Here is a 15,318-nt window from a genome sequence, read left to right as displayed (position 1 = left end):
CACACACACACACACACACACACACACACACAGTTTTAATGTAGAATCTCACCACCCCTGTCAAGTCCCCCCAACAAACACGCAGACCCACTTCCGACCCATTTCTCCAATCCCAGTTGTGTTAATGACTGTCTGTACCTGAGTGTTGTTCAGAGCCTGAGCCAGGGACAGCAGGTATCTCTGACAGTCCTCAGCCTTGCTATATTCCCCCAGGGCTTTGTAGGCCAGACCCAGGTTACAGTAGGCTTTAGCCTGGGACAACTTATCACCCAGGTCTTTAGCCAGGGCCAGGTCCTGCTCATAATACCTGTCAGTAAAGAAAAAAAAGAAAATGACTAAGAGTGTGTGGCTCATCTTCTTCACAAAGTTGAGACCTTTGTGTCATTTATTTGGAGAGATCAGGACAACCTTTATGAGTTATTATTATACATACAAGGTGTATGAAGAGTGTGTCCTACCTGACGGCCTCCCTGTACTGTCCCAAGCAGTAGTGTGTATAGGCCAGGTTGTGGCAGACCTTGCCCTCTCCCTCCAGGTCCTGTAGCTGAGGTGACAGGGTCAGGTACTGCTGGTAGTACGGAACCGCCGGGGCATACTCCCCTCTACAGCAGTGGAAGTTACCCAGGTTACCTACACACACACAAACACACACACCCTTTACCTTTAGGAATCATTCAAGTTGATTTAATATTGTTTTGTATTACTTTGTCCATCTGTCCGTCCGTTACCTAGTGCCCTGGCCGTGCTCTGCGTGTCTCGTAGCTCGCGTGCGATGGTCAGGTGGTGCAGGTAGTGCTGGAGAGCCTGGTCGTGAGCACCCAGCGCCTGATAAGCTACAGCCAGGTTACCATGGGTAGAGGCTTGGGAGGGACGGTCATTCACCTGGGAGAGGAAAGAAAGGTCAATACCAGGGCCGCATTCAGCAGGACACAAAGTTGGCCAACGTTCAGATAGAAATGTATGATGCAGAACAAACATATCTCTTTGGTATATAAAATAAGGAATCACGTCAGCTCTAGTCATGGCATTTGTATCTGCAACGTTCTACAATGGTTTCATCCTGAACATGGCCCAGGTGTCTGTGTGTCTGCCTCCAGTGATATCGGCTACCTACGATACCGTACAGCCTGGTCGTACGTCCCCAAAGCGCTCTGTGTGTGTTTGTTCACGTGTGTGCGTTCACGTGTGTGTTCAAGTGTGTGTTCAAGTGTGCATCCTCACCTCGAGTGATATGTGCAGTTCCTGCCGGTGGTAGCGTACAGCTTGGTCATACATCCTCAGAGCGTTGTAGGCATTTCCCATGTTCCCATAGGCCCTGCCCTGAGCAGCATAGTCCCCCAGCTCCTGGACCAAACACAGGTGGGCCTTGTGGAGCTTCAACGCTGCATCGTACTCCCCCTTCATCTGATGGATTATACCTGAGAGAGAGAGGCACAGAGGGGCGTTTTCAGTCCAGTGAGTGAGAGTGAGTGACGGCCAAACAGAGATTATACATGAGGATGACCGATTAGGATCGCAGTCGACCGTCTGACACTAGGCCTATTCAGGAGGACGGAACATTACGGAACATTCAGATAGGGAATTGTCGGGTACACCATCAAGCACACCTACAGTTAACCTGTTTTCTTGCTAATGGACTCTTTTGGCACCGCTAATAACCAGTCGTCATTGTCCCCCACCTCCACCTCCCAGCTGTGAATCCCTGAGGTGAATCCCTTTGAACCCAGAATGTCTAAGTACCCACTAAACCTCTCTGGGTTGTCTGGAAGACTCCTATCCTCAGTCTTCGTTCTTAGGCTGGTCAGGTCCTCTGAGAGATGGAGAGAGCATGCAGCTGTGTTTGGGTCCAGAACTATAGGTATGCAGTCCAAAATTCGCTGCATCTTCTGCTAGACCTATAAGCCAAGGTTGCCCAGGTGTTTGCCACGTCGACCAGAGCTCCAGAGACAAGCGGAGGGTCAAGAGGAGAATCTCTGCTTTCATCTTCACGGTCTTGTAGCTTTGCAGGAATGCGGTGTCATCACCCGACAGCTTCTCCTCTACCTCCCTGATTCTTTTAGACAGAGATGACATCCTTTTAATCTTCTCCCCTCTTCCTCCCTCCCTCAGCTTGGCTTTTCTCTCTGCCTCTCAAATTCCTCTTTTATCTCTGTTTTCTGGGCCTGCGCCCCGATGTAAGATGACATTTTCTCCCAGGAGGGTTTGGTCTTGTCAACGACAGCCATTTTATTCTGTAGCGCCGTCAGTGGTGTTCTGAGCTCCTCCCTCTGGGTAGCAGCCTTCTTCACAGAGTAGAAACTGTGGCCTGCATGCTCAGAAATACTCTACACACTCACCCTCCAGGCAGAACAAGCCAAGCTTATGTTAGCGGAGGCCACACACATTGTGTAGGCCTGTGAAGTGTGTTTGGCGCATTGGAGCCTGTGGGGGTTCTCCATGCGAGGTCTCCTCTTTGGCTATCTTTCTGGGCAGTTGGCTGTCTGTGCACTGCTTTTCCCTCTGCAGGGTCTCAGGGTTGCCGAGAAACGTCTGTCTGCAGACAGAGCAGACCTTGGTCCCGCCCTGCTTCCAGGTGGCCTCCAGGCAGATCCTACAGAAGCTATGGCTGCAGTAGAGGATGATGGGTCTGTGAAGATCTCACAGCAGATGGGACATGACAGGTCATCCTCCAGAGGGGAGAGAGAGGCTGCCATCCTCTCTGGACAACTGGATAGCGAATGAGAGAGAGGTTGTTAGAATGATATTTTTAAGAAATTGAGAAAGAGCCAGTGCCAATGAGAGTGTGAGTACGTGTGTTGTGTGTTAGTGTGTTCAAATACAACGTTCGTTAGATATAGAGAGACTGTCTAAGAGGATGCTACAGTAGTCATAATGGCAGCTTAACTTTGCCCAGCAACTTTAGCTACGGAACTGTAACGTGATATGTGATGCTCCATATCACAGTTATGGCTTAGCTACTGTAAAGTATAGCAAACAATTTTTCAACTAACCTGTTCCTGGCTGTCACACCCTGACCATAGAGAGCTTTTTATTCTCTATGTTGGTTAGGTCGGGGTGTGACTCGGGTGAGTCATCTAGGTGATTTATATTTATATGTTGGCCTGGTATGGTTCCTAATCAGAGGCAGCGGTTTATCGTTGTCTCTGATTGGGGCTTTGCTGTGAGCTTTGGTACACTTATTTAGGCAGCCATTTCCCCTTTGTGTTTTGGTGGGATCTTGACTATGGATAGTTGCCTGTTAGCATTATTGTTAGGTTCACGTTTCGTTTGAGATTTATTATTTTGTTTTGCTGTGAGTTTCACTTAGTAATAAAAAGATGTGGAACCCAGATCACGCTGCGCTTTGATCCACTTATTATTAGCGTGACAGAAGATCCCACCAACAACGGACCAAGCAGTGTGCCCGGGAGGTAATGGCATCCTGGTCTTTGGAGGAGATTAGGGAGAGAACATCCTGGACTTGGGACGACAAAATGGAGGGAGAGAAGAGCCTGCCATGGAAGCAGGCGGAAGCAGCGAAGGAGGGACAGCGACGAAGTCGGTGAGGAAGGCCACAGAAACCCCAAACATTTTTTGGGGGGGAGGCACATGGAGCGGTTGGCGGAGCCAAGAAGTGGGCCAGAGCCGGTCTGGGAGAAGAAGGAGAATTTGGAGGAGAGAGAAATGGGAGAATTGTTGAGTTGGTGGAGGATGCACGGATTTGGACTAAAGGAACGTGTTGTCAGTTTGGTGCCACCTGAGTCAGCTCCACGTACTCGTCATGAGAAGTGTGTTAAAGTTCCGGAACAATTGATGCCGGCTATATGCACCATGTCTCCAATGCACCTTCGCAACCCAGTATGTCCTGTGCCAGCTCTTCGCACTTGCCGTGAGAAGTGTGTTAAAGTTCCGGTACCATTGATGCCGGCTATACGCACCAGGTCTCCAGTACGTCTCCACAGCCCTCTGTGCGTCCTGTGCCTGTGCCTGCTCCTTGCACTCTCCCTCAAGTGCATCTTCCCAGTCAGGTGCGTCCTGTTCCTGCTCCTCGTACTCTCCTTGGAGTGCGTTTCCACAGTCCAGTACGTCCTGTGCCTCCTCCCCGCACTCGCCCTGAGGTGCGTGTCACCAGCCCGGTGCCACCTGTGCCGGTCCCACGCATCAGGCCTCCTGTGTGCCTCCACAGTCCAGTACGTCCTGTGCCTCCTCCCCGCACTCGCCCTGAGGTGTGTGTCACCATCCCGGTACCACCAGTGCCGGCCCCACGCACCAAGCTTCCGGTGACAGTTCCTAGTCCAGAGCTTCCGATGACAGTTCCCAGTCCAGAGCTTCTGGCGACAGTCTGCGGTCCAGAGCCTCCAGCAACGGTCTGCGGTCCAGAGCCTCCAGCGACGGTCTGCGGTCCAGAGCCTCCAGCGGGGGTTCCTGGTCCAGAGCCTCCTGCGGGGGTTCCCAGTCCAGAGCCTACTGCGCCCCCGGCGATGATCCATGGTCCGGTTCCTCCGGCGACAATCCACGGTCCAGAGCCCCCGGCGACGATCCATGGTCCGGTTCCTCCGGCGACAATCCACGGTCCAGAGCATTCGGCGACGATCCCCGCACCAGAGTCACCATTGAAGATGAAGATTAAGTATCCCTGAGCGGAGTGGGTACTTCGCCCTGCACCGGAGCCGCCCCCAACGGTAGATGCCCACCCGGACCCTCGCCTATTGAGTCAGGTTTTATGGTCGGAGTCCGCACCTTTGGGGGGGGCGGTATACTGTTACGCCCTGACCATAGAGAGCTTTAATCTCTATGTTGGTTAGGTCGGGGTGTGACTAGGGTGGGCCATCTAGGTGATTTATATTTCTATGTTGGCCTGGTATAGTTCCCAATCAGAGGCAGCTGTTTATCGTTGTCTCTGATTGGGGATCATATTTAGGCAGCCATTTCCCCTTTGTGGATCTTGACTATGGATAGTTGCCTGTTAGTACTATTGTTAGCTTCACGTTTCGTTTGAGATTTATTGTTTTGTTTTGCTGTGAGTTTCAATTAGTAATAAAAAGATGTGGAACCCAGATCGCGCTGCACTTTGGTCCACTTATTATAACGAGCGTGACACTGGCGACATTTTCTTTGTTCTCGATACGGGGAAAAAGTGTATCTTATAAATGTCCAGTTGCAGGTGGTTCTATCAAAAACCTTAGAAACCACTAGATCCTGCAAAGATACTGGGCGGCGCACAATTGGCCCAGTGTCGTCCGGGTTTGGCCGGTGTAGGCCATCATTGTAAACAAGAATTTGTTTTTAACAGGCCTGACTAGTTAAATAAAGGTTAAAAACCAAAACAATGTAATCATAATAATGTGCAGGACCTAAGATGGCGAGGAACCTCCAAGTGCGGTACAAAACATGGACTTAATATCTTTAATAATTGTCTCTGGTTTTTGTAGAACCACCTGCAACTGGACATTTATTAGATACACATTTTCCCTGTGTCGAGAACAAAGAAAAATATTGTCAGGAACAGGTTAGTTGAAAAGTTATTTGCTATACTTTACAGTAGCTAAGCCATAACTGTGATATGGAGCATCACATAGCTATCACATAAGAATTCAGTAGCGACCAGCAACCTTAGCTAGCGGATTATAACGGACTAATGTGATGTTTCATTAGCCGTTACAGGTTAGGTACTGTTTTGCATAGCACAGAGAATTTTCAACCAACCTTAACTTGTCGATACTCAGTGGTGTAAAGTACTTAAGTAAAGCTGCTTTAAAGTACTACTTAAGTCGTTTTTTGGGTTATCTGTACTTTACTTTACTATTTATATATTTGACAACATTTAATTTTACTCCACTACATTCCTAAAGAAAAGGATGTACTTTTACTCCATACATTTCCTTGACACCCAAAAGTACTCGTTACATTTTGAATTCTTAACAGGACAGGAAAATGGTCCAATTCATGCACTTACAGTATCAAGAGAACATCCCTGCTCATCCCTACTGCTTCTGATTTGGCGGACTCACTAAACACAAATGCTTCATTTGTGAATGATGTCTAAGTGTTGGAGTGTGCCCGATTATATTTAAATTTAAAAAACAAGAAAATTGTGCCATCGACTTTGCAATATATATGGAATTTGAAAAGATTTATACTTTTACTTCGATACTTTAAGCATATTTCAATTTTTTACATTTACTTATGATACTTTAAGTATATTTAAAATCAAATACTTTTAGACTTTTACTCAAGTAGTATTTTACTGGGTGACTTTCACTTACTTTTGCTGTTAAGGTATCTTTACTTTTACTCAAGTATGACAATTGGGTACTTTTTCCACCACTGTTGAAACTCTCTTTATTCCCGACTTGGAAGTCAACCAATGTCTTCTAAACATCTATGTCTAGTTTCAGGGGGTGTGCGCCACAATCTTGTCTATTTCAAATCTTCTCTCATTGATCAAGAAATGCGAGTGTCATCTTGACATGCAGCACTTTGTGGTGGACACCCACCTGTCTCAATCAAATATTTTTATGGACGGCTCTATGAACATGTGATGAGTGGAGGAGAGAGACAGCGAGGGAGACTGTCTGTCGGTCTGATCCAGTGTGTGTGTGTGTGTGTTTCCACAATTTGTTGGGCCATTGACCACTGAACCTGTAGTGTGTGTCTGTTTGTGAAATGTTCAAACGTAAAGAACGACCTTCCCCAATAATAAATGTGAGATATACAAGGGAATTACCAGGGCTCAGCCACATACCCTCCCCCTGAAAATCCCTTTAAATCAATTAAGCTGGTTTGGGTTGAACCGGGCTATGGCCCGTCAAGTGATCGGGTGAAGCTGCTGAGGCAGGAGCACCCTGCTCAAATCTAAACGTAATCAGCGCCGCTCAGTGATGTTGTCAAGAAGATGATTTCCTTGTAACAATTTTCATTGGTGGAAGAAGGAGAGGAGGACCAAAGTGCAGCATGGTATAATACTTTTAATCAAAAATTAATACACAAACAAAACCAACAAAACAATAAACGAACAGTTCTGACAGGTGCTAACCAGAAAATAACTACCCACAAACAAGAGTGGGAAAACAGGCTACCTAAGTATGGTTCTCAATCAGAGACAACTACAGACAGCTGTCCCTGATTGAGAACCATACCCGGCCAAAAACAAAGAAGTAAAAAACCATAGAAAAAATAACATAGAATGTCCACCCTAGTCACACCCTGGCCTAACCAAAATAGAGAATAAAAAGCCTCTCTATGGCCAGGGCGTGATACACCTGCTCGCAGAGGGTCAATATCATCAAGAACATGGAAGCAAAAGTGAGAAGTCTCTTCAAAGCAAGTAGAAACCTCAGTGAGACTTTTTCTTGCTGTTCCTGCATCCTCTGCTGAGGCTGAGAGAAGCTTCAGTGCCCTGAGAAGACTGAAAATATGTCTCAGAACATCAATGACACAGAAGAGACTGAACAGTGTGGCTGTTTGCCATGTTCACCAGGAAAGTCTGGTCAAGTTAGACCGTTCAGTCAGCACAGAAGAAGCATGCTACACTCGAGGGAAGCTCTACTAATCCAACCGGCATTTGACAGGGATCTTACAAGAAGATTTCTGGGAGAATGTAATGATCGATTACTCAGGAAGTTCCACAGAGCATCAAGGAAGCTGCAGCTCTTTTGAAAAGGTAAGATTGAAACAATCTAGCTGGTAGGTTTGTGTCAAAATCTTGCCTCGCTGTCCACAGTGCTGATAGAGCGCAGTGAGATTTTACAGATTTCCAACTTCTTGGTCAAAAGTGTTTCTTTTACTTGTATTGTTTGTTGTGGTATAGCATGGATTAAGCAGAATTCAATACAATTCCAATGCAATAACCCAAGTGATGCCCCTGGGTATAGCTACACATCGAGATGTTTCATTACAGAAATAAATAGGCTACGTTCTATTGTCGTTTTATTGGTAGCCAATTGGTTTTCGTTGCTGTAAATGGAACTGTGCATATTGCTTATAGTAGGCTGGTACTGCTTAATTAATTCCAGGGAGGAGGGTTAATGTAAATAGTCCGGGTGGCCATTTGATTAATTGTTCCGCAGTCTTATAGCTCGGGGGTAGAAGCTGTTAAGGAGTCTTTTGGACCTAGACTTGGCGCTCCGGTACCACTTGCCATGCAGTAGCAGAGAGAACAGTCTATAACTTGGCTGACTGGAGTCTGTGACAATTTTTTGGGCCTTCCTCTGAAACCGCCTAGTATAAAGGTCCTGGATGGCAGGAAGCTTGGCCCCAATGATGCATTGGGCCATACGCACTACCCTCTGTAGCGCCTTACGGTCGGATACCAAGCAGTTGCCATACCAGGCGATGATGCAACCGGTCAGGATGCTCTCGATGGTTCAGCTGTAGACATTTTTGAGGATCTGGGGACTCATGCCAAATCTCTTCAGTCTCCTGAGGGGAAAAAGGTGTTGTCGTGCCCTCTTCGTGATTGTCTTGGTGTGTTTGGACCATGATAGTTTGTTGGTCATGTGGACACCAAGGAACTTGAAACTCGCGACCTGCTCCACTACAGCCCTGTCAATGTTAATGGGGGCCTGTTTGGCACGCTGCCAGGTCTCTGACCTCCACCCTATAGGCTGTCTCATAGTTGTTAGTGATCAGGCCTACCACTATTGTGTCTTTAGCAAACTTAATGATGGTGTTGGAGTCGTGCTTGGCCATGCAGTCATGGGTGAACAGGGAGTACAGGAAGTGGTTAAGCATGCACCCCTGAGAGGCCCCCATGTTAAGGATCAGTGTCGCAGATGTGTTGTTGCCTACCCTTACCATCTGGGGGGGTGGCCCATCAGGAAGTCCAGGATCCAGTTGCAGAGGGAGGTGTTTAGTCCCAGGGTCCTTAGCTTAGTGGGCACTATGGTGTTGAACACTGAGCTGTAGTCAATGAACAGCATTCTCACATAGGTGACCTTTTGTCCAGGTGGGAAAGGGCCGTGTGGAGTGCAATTGAGATTGCATCATCTGTGGATCTGTTGGGGCGGAATGCGAATTGGAGTTGATTTAGGTTTCTGGGATGATGGTGTTGATGTGAGCCATGACCAGCCTTTCAAAGCACTTCAAGGCTACCGAGTGCCACAGGGCGGTGACCTTCGCACAAGGACTATGGTGGTCTGCTAGAAACATGTAGGTATTACAGATTCGGTTAGGGAGAGCTTGAAAATGTCAGTGAAGACACTTGCCAGTTGGTCCATGCATGCTCTGAGTACATGCCCTGATAATCCGTCTGTCCCTGCGGCCTTGTGAATGTTGACCTGTTTAAAGGTCTTGCTCACATTGGCTATGGAGAGCATGATCACACAGTCATCGGGAACAGCTGGTGCTCTCATGCATGCTTATGAACTTATACAGCTTGTATAAGTGTGGCAGCATCGGTTTGTGGTGATAAATAGACAGATACGTATAATATAGATGAGAACTCTCTTGGTAGATAGTGTGGTCTGTGAATGTTGACCTGTAGATAGTGTGGTCTACAGCTTCTCATGAGGTACTCTACCTCAGGCGAGACAAAACCTGAAGACTTCTTTAATATTAGACATTGCGCACCAGCTGTTATTGACAAATACTGGAGACACACACCCCCGCCCCTGCTCTGTCCTGCCGATGCATGGAAAACCCAGCCAGCTCTATATTATCCGTGTCGTCGTTCAGCCACGACTCGGTGAAACATAAGATATTAGTTTTTAATGTCCATTTCGATCATAGATCATGGAGTTTGTTTTCCAGTGATTGCACTTTGGCCAATAGAACCGATGGTAGTGGCAATTTCCCCACTCGCTTACGAATTATCACAAGGTACCCCGACCTTCTCCCTCTGTATCTCTGCCTTTTCTTCACGCGAATGAAAGGGATTTGGGCCTGGTCTCTGGAAAGCAGTGTATCCGTCATGTCAGACTTATTAAAGAAAAAATCTTTGTCCAGTAATCGCTGTTCTGATGTCCTTAAGATCTTTTCGGTCATAAGTAACGGCAGCAACTTTATGTACAAAATAAGTTACAAACAAAATAGCACAGTTGGTTAGGAGCCCGTAAAACGGCAGCCATCCCCCCGGCGCCATTTACTGCATTTGTTTACTGTTAATATAACTAGCCTAAATATAGATTGTGTCATGCCTTTACCAATCTGATATTTTGTCTACTAAGTGGTACTGCTGTTTTGTTCCATTCGCATTCATTCACATTCTCAGTTGTGACAGTATTCTAAACCAAACTGGTATTCATTATTTTTGTTTGCATGCATGAATAACTAGGCTACTACTTTCAGCATTTAGTTTGCATTTTGGTAAGACAGCTCTGTGTATGGCTGCATTCACATAAGGCAATTCACCTGTTACAAACAGCTTATTTATTTTGTAGACTATATTCATTACCGAAATGGCCTAGCTGTAGGGCATTGTCCATTGTGCTGAAACAGCGTAGTAGAGGTAGGCTACAGATTTCAAAAACACTCAATGAGTCTCGGCATTTGAACTTTATCTTTATTGATGTATAGCGTGGTTGTATAAGCAGAATTCAATATAATTCCAATTCAAGAGCCCAAAAGTGTTTGGCCCCTGGCCAATTTCAGTTCACAATGAAGCGTGACAGAGAGCTCTGGGCCCGGTTTCTCGATAGCTATGGAAATTAGGCTTACAAGTGTTTTTTTAATGATGTGTCACGTTCTGACCATAGTTTCTTTGTTTTGTCTTTGTTTTTGTATGGTCAGGGCGTGAGTTGGGGTGGGCAGTCTGTTTGTTTTTCTATGTTGGTTTTTGTGTTCGGCCTAGTATGGTTCTCAATCAGAGGCAGGTGTCGTTAGTTGTCTCTGATTGAGAATCATACTTAGGTAGCCTGGGTTTCACTTTTGGTTTGTGGGTGTTTGTTTCCGTGTGAGTGTTTGGACCACACGGTACTTTTTCGGTTTTGTGTATTTCACGTTTATTATTTTGTTCCAGTGTTCAGTTGTGTTTTTTGAATAAATCAATATGGACACTTACCACGCTGCGTTTTGGTCCGATCCTTACTCCTCCTCAGACGAAGAGGAGGAAATCCGTTACATGATGCATTTTTACAACGGATGATGATCTAACATGCATTTCCCAAAACACCATGCAGAGAGAACGTTCGCTAAGGAGAAGGGTGTAATTGCGGCCCGCAATTCGGGGCGTTCCTGCATGTTGGCATTCCTGCATCTGCAGGAGCCCCTCTTTATACTTCTATTGGTACATTTTTAAGATAAGACTTACCCTATAATTACCTTCTAATACTTACCCTATAATAATGCACTAAATCAAGATTTGGCACATTATTGCGCACGTTAAATATATTGAGGAAAAAATTGGACAGTAGCTCAATAAAACTCAATTGAATTAAATTGGATTTCAATATATCATTGAAATATATAGGCCTGTAGCCTATACTGTAGGTCCCGCAAACTCAATTCTGGACCTCAAAGCTTTTAAATCTTTGTTTCATTGAACATATACACAACAAATAAAGGCAATTTCATTAATTATATGAAGAGGGCCTTGGTTTTTCTTGCTTTTTGATGACAAATGTACCCCTTTTACCAAAGAGCACCTTCTGTCTACCAAAACCTACTATTGTGTACCTTAGCCGTGCTTCCCTTCTTTTTTCCAAAATATATTATATGACTGTTGTTCCCATTTAAGTTTATTGTGATGGTAATGACATTAGTTTTGTATGATAATTATTAGGTGGAGGTTGCTAGCTACAGTGGTGTCTTCAACCTAGTCTAGCTGCTAGCTATCTGCTCTGCAGTGCAAGCTAGCTTGACTTGCTATAAAGTTAGAGAAACAAGTTGTAGAAAAGTTACTAAACAAAATATGTTTTATGATCATCTGAAACAATACATGTATCCTGTTTTGAATGAAAAGGTCATATTTTGGAGGGCCTCCCGGGTGGAGCAGTGGTTAAGGGCACTGTACTGCAGCGCCAGCTGTGCCACCAGAGACTCTGGGTTCGCGCCCAGGCTCTGTCGTAACCGGCCGCGACCGGGAGGTCCGTGGGGCGAAGCACAATTGGCCTAGCGTTGTCCGGGTTAGGGAGGGGTTGGCCGGTAGGGATATCCTTGTCTCATCGCGCACCAGCGACTCCTGTGGCGGGCTGGGCGCAGTGCGCGCTAACCAAGGTTACCAGGTGCACGGTGTTTCCTCCAACACATTGGTGGGACTGGCTTCTGGGTTGGCTTCTGGGTTGGATGGCGCTGCAGTGCGGCCTTGGTTGGGTTGTGTATCGGAGGACGCATGACTTTCAACCTTCGTCTCTCCTGAGCCCGTACGGGAGTTGTAGCGATGAGACAAGATAGTAGCTACTAAAACAATTGGATACCACGAAATAGGGGAGAAAACGGGGTAAAATTCAGAAAAAAATAAAAGGTCATATTTTGCAATCTCCCAAAAATAAATGCGATCTCTGACGAGAGACACGCTCCCCTCCATCTGGTGTTACAAACACTACGCTCAGTAGCGGGGCAAGACTCAGTGAAGATGACATACGGCGTAATGAAACACGTCACGATGTGCCCGGAGCATTAGACCACAACCGTTTTCAAGTGGAACATTTTCTATGTATGTTTTTGGGAAACAGCTCTGAGATTTAACAATGCTCCTACCAAGGTTTTAATGGTGAATTTAGCCTTAAGATGCTTTTTGGAAACCGGGCCCTGGGCTGCCTCCATTCAATTGAACGTTAGCTACTTTCTGCCAGCCTAAACACAGCCCTGATGTTACAGAAGTGAATAGTAGGTTATTTATATAAAGGTACTGTAGCACTTTCAAGGTACTACTAAATGTACACAAACATGTTGGTTACTGGTAGTGCGCCGTGGTGTGCCGCTGCTAAATCCATAAAGGGGAAACTTCGGAAGTACAGCATGGTTTTATCCTGATAGCTTTTTTGAGAGCTGTTTTTCCTGCTAATGGACTCTTTGGCCACAGTTGTCATTGTCCTCCACCTCCTAGCTGTGAATCCCTGTGGTGAGCCCAGGACGTCAGGGTAACTGGGGCGGCAGAACGACAAATCTGTCGTTCTGCCCCTGAACAGGCAGTTAACCCACTGTTCCTAGGCCGTCATTGTAAATAAGAATTTGTTCTTAACTGACTTGCCTAGTTAAATAAAGGTAAAAAAAACCTTTAAAAAACAAACTGACAAACCTCTGGGTTGTCTGAAAGACTTATCAACAGCCTTAATTCTTAAGCTGGTCAGATCCCGTAGCTGTGTTTGGGTCCAGAACTACAGGTAGGGCGGCAGGTAGCGTAGCAGTTAGAGTGTTGGGCCAGTAACTGAAAAGTCGCTGGTTCGAATACCTGAGTCGGCTAGGTGAAATGTGTACTTCACAATGTTCTCCATCTTGTGCCTGACCCTGACGCCAAGGCTCCAGAGAAAAGTAGAGGATCAGGAATAGGGATTAACATGGGTCCCGGGAACACTTCACATTTCCTCAAAAAAGACCTGGAAAATTACCACATTTTCCCCCAATGTCACACTAATCAATGTCCACTAATCCAGACAAATTAGCTGTTTTTACATGTTTTTATTTGACATGAAACCTGGTTAGTGGCCCGGACAGTCTATACATTTCGGGAACTGAACTTTGTGCGACAATGCGAGTATTTCCATGCTAGTGTGTATGATGATGTGTGCGTGTGAAAAAGAGAGGTGACTTATTCAGTAAGCTAAGTGTCAAATGGGATCCCTGGACGGGCAACTTTGATGGGGGTGGGGGCCACAAAAAAAATCTGAACTCATCATACCCGTGCATGAAGTCAGAGCCAGCCCTAGCCTTTTGGGGGCCCTAAGTGACAAAACATTTTAGCCCCTCTTGACAGCAGTTTTGACATTTTAAAGTTCATTTCCTGCAATTCTACACATTTTGCCATTGGGTGTAGAGAACATGTTGCAGTTAAAGCAAGTTTGCTGCAAATCTACACATTTTACCATGGGGCGGAGAGAAGATTTTGCAATATTATAACAAATGTCATGCAAATCTACCAATTTTGCCATAGGGTGAAGAGAAATGTTTGCAGTTTTTGTTATATCTGAGTGAAAGTGACTAACAAAATCAATGGTGGCCCTCGGTCGGTAATTCGACCATGATTACTACAAGTCTAGAAAGCTGGCTGCTAGACGAACTTATCAATGTAAAATGTTTTAGCTGACATGGGTTAATTGAGTGACTGTCAGTGACTGACATAACAGAGAAACACAAAGTCAATATGTCATTGTTTTAGTCAAAGTAGGCTTTGATATATTTGGGCTAGAAGTGCCAAATCCGAATGTGTGACTTCGGACGTTTCCGTGAGTCTTGTGTGTCTTTTCCTATGAGATGATGTGCAAATTATTTTCAGTTTCTTTTCAGAGCTGGGTTTTATTTTAAGGGTACCACTCACCAGCATGGCATTATTTATTCATCAGAAACACCTGCAAAGTTCGTGAGTCACGACTGAGCTGAGCAATATAACAGATAATACACTATATATACAAAAGTATGTGGACACGCCTTCAACTTAGTGGATTCGGCTATTTCAGCCACACCCATTGCATAAAATCGAGCACACTGCCATAAATCTCCATAAACAAACATTGTCTGAAGACGTGGCACCAACGTGGCACCATCATGAGAAGCCACCTTTACAACAAGTCAGTTCGTCATATTTCTGCCCTGCTAGAGCTGTCATGGTCAACTGCAAGTGCTGTTAACGTGAAGTGGTGGTGGGCCACACAAGCTCACAGAATGGGACTGCCGAGTGCTGAAGCGCATAGTACGTAAATAAAATTGTCTGTCCTCGGTTTTAACATTCACTACCGAGTTCCAAACTGCTTCTGGAAGTAATGTCAGCCCAAGAACTGTTCGTCAGGAGCTTCATGAAATGGGTTCCATGGACGAGCAGCCGCACACAAGCCTAAGATCACCATGCGGAATGCCAAATGTCGGCTGGAGTGGTGTAAAGCTCGCCGCCATTGGACTCTGGGGCAGTGGAAACACGCTCTCTGGCGTGATGAATCACGCTTCACCATCTGGCAGTCCGATGGACAAATCTGGGTTTGGCAGATGCCATTGAGAATGCTACCTGTCTAATGCATAGTGCTAAGTTTGGTGGAGGAGGAATAATGGTCTGGGTTGTTTATGGTTCGGGTCAAGGGAGTTCCAGTAAAAGGTAACTCCAACTCCATATTAATGGCCATGATTTTGGAATGAGATGTTCGACGAGCAGGCGTCCACATATTTTGGTGGTGTACATGGCTGTAGTGTATGGCTACCTCAAAGATGGTTGATGAATGACGATAGTTCACTCAGGCCGTTTACCATTGCAAG

The 15,318-nt window shown here is 45.8% G+C and overlaps 1 protein-coding gene across 2 annotated transcripts in view; it reads right to left on the bottom strand.

The window, feature by feature from the left end:
- LOC109868481 (tetratricopeptide repeat protein 28) overlaps nucleotides 1-15,318 on the bottom strand; it is a 101,100-nt gene that overhangs the window by 21,883 nt on the left and 63,899 nt on the right. For both annotated transcript variants that reach the window (XM_020458075.2, XM_031802767.1), the window contains 4 exons: nucleotides 1,222-1,418; nucleotides 729-882; nucleotides 459-630; nucleotides 139-307 (listed from right to left, as the gene is read on the bottom strand). In XM_020458075.2, the coding sequence (XP_020313664.1) occupies nucleotides 139-307; nucleotides 459-630; nucleotides 729-882; nucleotides 1,222-1,418 (692 nt within the window). The remainder of the gene's footprint in view (nucleotides 1-138; nucleotides 308-458; nucleotides 631-728; nucleotides 883-1,221; nucleotides 1,419-15,318) is intronic.

This window comes from Oncorhynchus kisutch, linkage group LG23, assembly GCF_002021735.2.
Source record: "Oncorhynchus kisutch isolate 150728-3 linkage group LG23, Okis_V2, whole genome shotgun sequence".
NCBI lineage: Eukaryota > Metazoa > Chordata > Actinopteri > Salmoniformes > Salmonidae > Oncorhynchus > Oncorhynchus kisutch.
This window is presented reverse-complemented; position numbering and strand designations above follow the sequence as displayed.